Source organism: Condylostylus longicornis, unplaced genomic scaffold, assembly GCF_029603195.1.
Source record: "Condylostylus longicornis isolate FDR11 unplaced genomic scaffold, ASM2960319v2 ptg000234l, whole genome shotgun sequence".
NCBI lineage: Eukaryota > Metazoa > Arthropoda > Insecta > Diptera > Dolichopodidae > Condylostylus > Condylostylus longicornis.
This window is the reverse complement of record NW_026578201.1, coordinates 250205-260404: the sequence shown is the minus strand read 5'-3', so window position 1 is coordinate 260404 and position 10200 is coordinate 250205. Positions and strand designations below refer to the sequence as shown.

Below are 10200 nucleotides of genomic sequence, written 5' to 3'. Positions count from 1 at the left end.
TTAGATGTGGATGAAAGTTCAAAAATCGAGAACAAAACAAAATAATGCACTCCAATTATAATCAGAAACTAAATATACATCAAGTAAACTTATTCGATTTTGTGTTGTGGAAGTACTAGTGGACTTTCCCATGTTTACTCGCTTGTATACCATATGCTTCAAAACATCAAAATGTGACTGTTTATTATTTTGTACTTTAAGGAAACTTTCAATATTGTTCTTATTTTTTGTACACAATATTAAATAATTTAAATAATGAAAAAAGTAGGAAAAAATAAAAAAGAACAAATAATATTAAAATATCAAAATATAATTTAGGTATAATGAATAAATAGTAAAAGCTATTGTTGAATTTTTTAGCTCCCTATTGTTGAATTTTTTTGAAACTTTTTGCTATAAACGCTCAAGGATTCCAGGAGCGAAAAAAGCTGGATGGAATTAAATATGTGGAGCTTGCGGGTCAAGAAATTAGCTGCCAGAAAGATTGAGTGAGATGATAAAAGTTGGTCCTTTGAGTAGTCCGGCAATCTTGAATTACTTATTTGATAAAAATCGACCAGCAGCAATTTATAAGGGTTTATTTAGAGAGAAAAATTCCAAAAAGTTCAACGATAGGGATTATTCTCTTAAACTTATTTTATGTTAAAGAAAATCTTAAAATTCAGTTTTTTTATCAAAATAACTGTTCTTAAAAATGTCAATTGTTTTTTAGAATGACATTGTGATCAAAAAATAATAATAAATGTTTATTATAGCACTAAAATCAATAAAAATTAGAAATAGTGACAATTTTTCAGTTTCTAAATTTTTTTAGGGCCTTTACATAGGAATCTTTACGTAGAATTTTTTTTTGTACCATAAAATTTTTTTTTGACATTTAGTGACTTAAATTAAACTTATCAAAATTTTGTAAAAAAGTTTTAAAGTTTCAATAAAAAAATAAAAAAAAACTAAAAAATAAAAAATGGAAAAATTAAAATTTTTCTAAAGTTCGAATGCTTGATATTTTGAAAATATTTAAAATATGTGATTAAGTAATAACTTGCTTTCAAGCACTTTACAAGCCCTTTCAATAACTGTTTGTATGAACCTTTTCGGAAGGGTTGTTATAAGTAAAAAATCTTTGGAAACAGAAATTTCGTGAATATTGATAAAAATCCATGTTTCTCGAAAAATGCTGAGACTTGATAATTAGTATCTAACAAAAATTCTAAGCACTTTTGATACCATAAAGAGTGATATGTAATATTATATTCTTTACTGAATCACCCTGCATAGAAATAGAGCTTTGAAAATGATAACAAACGTGTTAAGAATATCAGTATAAAAATTAGAAAAAAATATATCATATGGAACATGATAGTGTATAATATTTATTTTAGCTCTAAATTTTTAAAATATGTATAATCTATGTGATTTTGTACGTACAATAAAGAAAATGCATGTATGTACAATTATATGTTATTAATATAAATACAAATAATACAAAAATGTATAATATATATTTGTATATGTAAATATACTATTTATGATTATATGGATCTACACAAACCTTATATGTTAAGGAATTCGATTCTTTAGTTCTTGTATTTATTTTCAATTAGGTAGGTATACCTTTTTTATACTCTGTATATTTCATAAATTTGCTTCCACTTCTGTTTAAGTTTATCGCATTCATTTTAATATACATTTGTTTTATTTTTTGCATTGATGTTATTAAATGTGTTGTTTTTTAAGGACATCCACATTCATCAACTACCATTTTTGGTAAATCTCGTTTGATAATACCATCATTGCCATAATATATTAATGACATACTGGAAAATTTCGTTGGTGCACAACAAGGGGTCATACCATTTAAGCTATTAGTTTTACGAAATTCTTCAATAAAATGTGTATGAAATGTTACATAGGTATCTGGTGTACGATGTGGGCCCGTACAATCCCCACGACAATAATTTGCAAAATAACCTTGTGGAGCTATTATCCAATCATCCCAACCTAATGCTTTAAAGCTAACATAAAATGACTCACGGCAACAGCTATTATAACCATCAATATAGCCATTATCAGAACAGTCAACAGCCAAACGGCGCACGCGACGTGATCTTTTTGATTCAGTTTCTAAAACTAAAATTGGTCGGTTTTTATCAAATAACGGTAATTTACTATTGTCATAATAATATTTATTACTATTATTATTGTTAACATTATTGTTATTATTAATATTATTATTATTATTATTATTATTATTGTTATTATCATTATTGTTATCATTATCATTATTATTACTATTATTATTACCATTATTATTATCATTATTATTGTTCTTTTCATCATTGATTACGTTAACAATATAAGTAATATTATTTTTTCCATATTTTCTATAATGATGATGAAAATATTGGGGATATTGTGTACTGATTTTGTAATAATTATGAGTGTCATAATTATCACGTTTTCTAATGTTAGTGCCATTGCGTCTTATATTATAGTGTTTAGCTTTTTTCTTTTTCTTACTTAAATTATCACTGTTATTTTGTTTACTCCTATATTCATTGGTAATGTATTTATTTCTTATATTATTATTATTATTGTTATTATTATTACTATAATTATTATTTTTATCATTATTACTATTATTATTATTTTTATTATTATTATTATTATTATTATTATTACTATTATTATTATTATTATTATTATTATTATTATTATTATTATTATTATTATTATTATCTTCTTTATTATTATTATTATTACTTTTTTTACTATTATTATAATTACTATAATTCTTTTTATTATTATTATAATAATTACTATTATTATTATTTTTATTTTTTTTGTTATTTTTATTATTGTTACTATTATTAATATTTTTGTTAGCGTCGCTAGTTATTATATTGGGCTGTATATTTTTAAATTTTTTTTTATCATTAACTGATGTTACATTTGTGTGTTGATTTCTGCCTGAGCTTTTGTTTTTCACATAATTATATTTATTGTTCGATGTTGTTTTTAAACTGGATTCACTTTCTGATTGATATTTTAATATTTTAATATTATTGTATAATGTTTTACTAAATAAATTTGAATCGTTTTTGTTATTGAAATTTTTATTGGTTTTATTTGTATCCTTTATTAAGTTTAAGTTTTGTAAATTTTGTTTTAGTTTGATTTTATTTTTGTTATATTTTTTTTTATTATCAATAAGTACATTTTTTTCACGGTAACTGTAACTCACTTGATTCCTGATATAATTAAATTTGTCGAAATAATTATTGAATAAATGCAATTTATAAATGTCGCCACATCCTGTACAATCAATTAGTAGTTGTAGTTTACTGTTGCGCTCATTTTCGTACCAATCCTGAACTGTTGATGTGATATCCAGTTGTTGCCATCCCACTTCATCCACTTGTTTTGTTGCACATAATATTGCTACCTCATCAAAATCCTATTGTCAATAATTGCAAAAAAAATATAAAAAAAAATATCAAAATTTTTATTTTCATTATCATTCCACAAAACGAAATGGAAATTTATAATAAGTTTTACTTTAATAAAATGACTTGGAAAGCAAATGCTTTAAGAATTTCTAGAGACTAGTGCTTAGAAAACTTTGATCATGATTAAATAAAATTATTTTTTATATTTCTTTCTTTTGATGGTTTATGTACAGAAATCCCTGCATTTGTATAAGTTGTATTAGAATTATTCCCAAAAATTTAATTATGAACAAGTAAACCTAATTATGTCGTCAATCAAAGAAATATGATCAATCATACTACTTAATAACCAATGCGAACAAGGCTTTGAAATCATTATTTGCTTGTTAAGAGCCTGTAGAAACTGAAGTAGGGCATACATGATTCAAAAAAAGTATTCCTAGATTTTGTCGAAGAATTTAAATATCGAAAGCCCTGAAAAAAGCTACAATTTTGGTATATATACAAATGAGTACTAAAGTAACTAATAGGATTGAAGTATATGTATGCAAGTCATATATCCTCTACCACGTCGCTCGAGAATTAGAGTATCGTACATTCAAAAAATATAATTTTGAGAAATCGCAATTGAAGTTTACATCGGGATATTTCAAAACTGAGGTGAAAAACCGATAATTTTTATATTTCAGATTCATAAAAGGTTTTGTTAGCTTTCTTTTGATACCAATTTCGTTAGGCTCAACCGCAGGGTGTCAAAGTTATTTAAGGTTTTGTCCAGAATAATTTAGCCGTATACACCATTTTTATGCGTAAACCCATACACGTACGTCAAATGAAATCTATATACATTAGAATAATTTTGAAATTTTAAATCGGTGCTTTATGTAAAATGTAGAGTTTTAAAGAATGAAAAATTTTAATTCAAAATAAAATGCCGAAATAAAAACCAGTTTTTTTAATTTTTCCTTGATGTTTAATTAGGGGTATCCAACAAAAAGTAAAATATGAAGAAAAATTTTGTATTGCACATTTTGTAGGTCTCATAATTACTCACTACAAAAATAACGTAAGGTATCAAATAACACTTCATGGGCAAAGGTTTAAGGTAGCTTAATTTTCCTTAAAACAATATGATATCAATTTTTACACTATAAATCTAAACTTTCGAATGGAGTTAAGTCAGTTAATTGTCAGTAAAATCGACGGCATTTTTTCATGGCTGTATACCGACATGTAATCCAAATATAAATTTGAACTCCATATTAGAATGTTCCATTATTCTGAACTTTAATGTAAGTTTATTTAACAAACTCTGCCTCCTCAGCTATAGGTTTTATTAGTTACCTAAATAACTTTATTGGTTTCTGTAATCTATGATCTGTAACACAATAATATGTAAGTGATAAATAACTCAACGACTTTTGTCTCCAAAATACCTAAAGATTGTGTTTTGCGGCACAAAAACGTTTAAAGTTACGGATTTTTATTTTCTCTGCAGAAAGAAGAATTAAATAACTACAAAACATATTATTCATTCAAGTACAAATAAACCTCAAATTTAACTTTCAGTATAAAAGTAAAATAAAATAAAGGTAATTCTTTCTTACCGTCTCCGTATTCCCTCATTGAATGTCAACTCTGTGAATTGTGATAAGTATTTCAATTAAAGTATTTAACGCATGAACTATATGACGCAGTATTACATGCTAACTGGTTTAAAAAATTTTAATATTCATAAATAAAGGCTAACAAATCTTCCAGTATTAATCGGAAAAAGAGTTTCCCACCAGATTCCTATTATGTAAGGAAATCAATAATTTAACCTCCAAAATAATTGTAGAAATTTAAAACTATGTCTTAGTTATAGTTTGTCCACAGTTTGATTTGCATAGTTTGTGGTGTCCAATCAGTTAATACTAAGATGCATAAGACATGAATTAAAGAATGCTTTTTAACTTTTCTATTCTGAAAAATTTGATTACGCCATTAGATAGAGCATAAACTTTAGGGAAGACTGCATTCAAAGGTATTTATTTTTGTTTTTGTATTGCACAGTACTCTAATTCTGAGGCGATGCAATATAACAGAATTTTGCATTACAAGCGAAATACTGAACGAACATTGCAATGTAAAAGAATTTGGTTTATATTATTTCATTATAACACACAAAGTGCGAGTTATTTTAGCCATAGTTTAAAGTTCAAATTTCTTAGGAAACAAAATTTAATAACAACCTACGGATTTTTTAATTTCAAGATGATTTTTAACATACTTTTTTACTCTTAATAGTGGGTGAACTGTAAAAATTTTTGTATGAAATCCGAACTGTCCATTTGGGAGTACACCGTTTGAATCAAGAAAGTTTGTTAATCTGATTTTGATTATTCTTTCCAGTATTTTGCTGAAAATATTAAGCAAACTGATTAGCCTATCTGATTGTGGATCATCTTTCCAACTAGCAGGAATGTATCCCAGACTTAAGTTGTTATCGAGAATTGTAGTATATACTATTGTAGCCCTTCTAGGCAATTTTTTAATATATATTGAAGGGATGTCGTCAACGTCAGGTGATTTTACATTTTTCAGATTTTTAATATGATGAACTACTTCGTTGAAAGTTATGTAATTTTCAATGTCAAACGTAAAGTTGTATTAATTGTGCTTACTAAATCTGTATTTTCAAAATTCAAAGTTTTATTATGTTTAGAATGAAAGCCTTCCGCTAAGATTTTGGCTTTTCCATTGACTGTAATATATTTATAATAATTTACTTTCAAAACAGGAATATTTTTATTTTTAATAATTTTGCACATTTGATTTGCTATTTGTGCCCAAGGACTTAAAGTATTTAAAGTCCTTGGGCACAAATACATATCGTATTGCACAAATAACTTCATATTGCACACTTCTGTATTCCAAAATCTTATTTTTAACTAAGCCATTGATGTGTTTTCGCTGAGCTTTGAATATTATCTGTCTGAATTTAAATTTTTTCTAATATCATTTCTTTTATTAATTAGAGTTAATATAGATGTAGGAAAAGGTTTATTGAAAGAATTAATTTGTTTCGTAGGTACAGATATTTCAATTGCATCCTTTATAATATTAACAAAATTGCATAATTAATTGTCAACCTCAAAAGAATTTATCAAGGAATCGTGAATTATTTAAGGTTACCGGCTGCGTAAACATCCCAGTATTATTTATAAGAGACAGGTCAATTACAGATGGCATATTAATATCACTAAATGGAACATATGTAGGTCCAGGTGAAAAAAGAATAGAAAAGTTATTATGTTTTGCAATTAGATCGATCAAAATATTTTCACAGCCATTGGCTCAATTACATCCCCAAAATCTATTTCTGGCGTTAAGATCTCCCTTAACCAAATAGTTTCCGTTTATTCTGGAAAACTTTATGATTTCGGATTTGAGAAGGTGTTTTAGTTTCCTTATTTAGGGCTATTTCCTGGAAATTAAACCGACACAATTTTTAAAGGAGTACTGTTCTTCAAGGTAATTATTTCTAAAACAACAATGTATTTAGTTTCAAGAGGTTTCAGCGAACTACGAATTTCAACATTATGAACAACATTTCAAATATATGAATTTTAATGACTCAATAGGTTTCAACGATCTAAGTGTTGTGAAATAATTATAGCTACTCCACCTCCTTTTGCTAAACCGCGATCAAACCTATATAATTGATAGTAGAATGATCTGGCAATGATCTGGAATGATATCGTTCATATTCACGAAACAAAATAAACTAATAATATCGAAAATTTTAATAGAATAATAAAAACAAACATTATTTCAAACGAGAAAAAAAAGAGTTGATCTTGTCAACTCTGTGATATCCATACGAATTTTTTATCCTATGTGCGGATAAATATGCCATAGGTGACTATGGGACAGACTATGACTTTAAGCTGCCGCATTACCATATTAGTTTATACAAAATTTCATTACTGTGTTTTCAATATTTTCTAAGATATCGCCAAACTACTATTGAAGTCTTATGGCTGCTACCAAAAAGAGCCCTTCACTTGTAAAATATCGGCCCTACATATATTCGCTTGAGCCAAAATTTCAATAACACCCAGCTTTAACAGTTTCTGAGATATTGCCAAATAACTTTTGTAGTTGATCAAAGATTGAGTCTATATTTCGAAACATTATTTTTTAGCGTTACTTCGAACATACGGGTATAAAAATAGTCTACAAAAATATTTTTTGTTTTCATCGAAGGAAGGAGGAAAGCATGAATGCTACTAACATACCATTCCCTGGCAACCCATAATTAGTTATGTGTTTTACCACAAAAACCTCCTTCTTACATTCAGATACTAGTCCCTTAGACCAACCATCAAATTTTATCTCTCTTTATATTTATAACTTAATGGAAATTTCTTCATGCAACTGCAGAACAGATGGTGAAGTAATCAAAGGAACGAGTTAAAGGCAGAAAAATTAATTAAAAAATTTTTCTCCTCGAACTGGACTCGAACCAGTGACCTCGGCAATTTCTTCATGCCTCCGTAGCTCAGTTGGTAGAGCGTCCGCCTAGAAAGCGGTAGGTCACTGGTTCGAGTCCAGTTCGAGGAGAAAAATTTTTTAATTAATTTTTCTGCCTTTAACTCGTTCCTTTGATTACGTCATCCATCTGTTTTGCAGTTGCATGAAGAAATTTCCATTAAGTTAACCTAATGGTATATTTTAATCACTTATTGCAGTGAAACAATAAGCATTTTTCAAATTTTGTAAAAGCAGAAAAATAGTGGCTGACTTCTTCTACTCCGGTATACCATTTTTGAACTCAAAAAAAAACAAAATGGCCGTTAAAATTTGTCGTTATCTAAAACCCGCTTTTCCCAAATTTTTGATACGGTTTTTCTTCTACACCGTATACGTTGCAGGAGTCTGAAGCTCTTAGATATTCATAAATAGTTTATTTTATTGGAATAAAATTTTTCCCCATCTTCACCCCCTCTCAAGTTATCAGCTCTCGAAGTATGTAAAATTTGAATATTTGGCATCCTTTATATCCGAAACCATAAGGTCTTTCAAATTTCTATAAACGCTGAAAGCTAATGCTAAATTTCATGCCATTAAAAAACATAATTATTTTTCTTAACTGTTACAATCGAGCATTATGTTAACCCTTCTTTAAATTTATTTTTTCTTTATTTCAAACACTGAATAAACCGTTCATCCTAAATATGTGCAATCCTAGAAATAGTTTCGTATATAAATGAAAATAATTCTAGTAGTGTGATAGGTATACTCGTATATAGACTGTATTTAAAAGCAACATTTTCAATTGTTGAACTAAAAATTGTTGAAGGAAAACAATACAAACCATTGGTTTAACCCTTTTTATTATTTCTTCCACTATTTCTCTTTGTGCAAATGGAGCGATAACTTTTTCTGCTCTCACATTTCCCAATGAAATATTTATGTTTGAGTGTATGTCATTTGCGCTAAAAATTTGTTCAAGATGATCTGCAAATATTTCAGCCTTATCCTTATCTTCTATTGCCTATTTGCCCTCCGTTACCCTAATAATGTAAAACATGTAAAATTGGTTTCCAGCACTCCATAATGAATGATTACTTTCTTGTTCGGCTGACAAAGTTTTAATGTAATTATCAAATGAATCTTCTTTGAGTTCAGTTTTATCTGCCAGGTCTCGTGAGTTTTGCCATCTGCGTCTAGTTCATCTCTTTTCGCTTATCATATTCAGTATTTCTCTTGGGCAAGTCATACCCACGGATTTATACTCATATTGTTTTGTATTATTTCAAACTGTGCTTTGTATGATTTATTAAAATTCTCCACCTCAGAATCCAAATCATCTTAGGTTCGTTCTTTAACTCTTAAGTTTATTATATTTCCTATCTCTTTTTCAAAACTAGTCCAGTTAGTGGATTTATTAATCAACATGGGCTTATTTTGTTTCTTGGTAACTGTCTCAGATAAGTTAAATATAACTGCAGAATGATTCGAATCCAAATCATAGTTATCTTCCAAACTAATGAAATTTGGTGAGATTTTCTTGACAATAAAGAAGTCTAGCAGATCTGATATCTTATTTCTATCACTTTGCCAATATGTTGGTCTACCAGTGGATTGGTAGTGACAATCTTTTTAATAGCTTTTCTTAGCTCTCTACCTCTTGTTGAGATCAATTTAGAACCCCAATCAATATGTTTAGCATTATAGTCACCTCCCAGAATAAACCTTTCTTTAAGGAGACGCAGGAGATCTTTAAATGAGCCACTCTTTATAACACGTCTCGGAGGACAGTAAAGTACACCAACATCGAAATTTTGTATAAGACTCTATTCGTACAGCAACATTTTGAACTCTAAAATTTCTCTCTTTTATGAAACTTTGTAAAATTTTAATTAAATAATCATCGTAGATTTTATTAGTTTTTAGTTTGTATAGTAATGCGTTATGCTAAACCGTGTCAAATGCAGACTCAATGTCCAACCTACGTATTTTTTACTTTCAAGATGATTTTTAACATACTTTTTTACTCTTAATAGTGATTGAACTGTAAAAATTTTTGTATGAAATCCGAACTGTCCATTTGGGAGTACACCGTTTGAATCAAGAAAGTTTGTTAATCTGATTTTGATTATTCTTTCCAGTATTTTGCTGAAAATATTAAGCAAACTGATTGGCCTATCTGATTGTGGATCATCAGATGGCTTATTTGACTAACCTGTGGCAATGATTTTTG

The 10200-nt window shown here is 27.8% G+C and overlaps 1 protein-coding gene across 1 annotated transcript; it reads right to left on the bottom strand.

Moving 5' to 3' along the window:
* Positions 1–796: 796 nt before the first annotated feature.
* On the bottom strand, positions 797–8981 carry LOC129616518 (GATA zinc finger domain-containing protein 14). Its single transcript, XM_055532172.1, has 2 exons — positions 8812–8981; positions 797–3457 (listed from the first exon to the last, which is right to left on the bottom strand). The coding sequence occupies exons 1-2, from the start codon at positions 8812–8814 to the stop codon at positions 1733–1735; spliced, it is 1728 nt and encodes a 575-aa protein (XP_055388147.1). The 5' UTR covers positions 8815–8981; the 3' UTR covers positions 797–1732.
* Positions 8982–10200: the final 1219 nt, after the last annotated feature.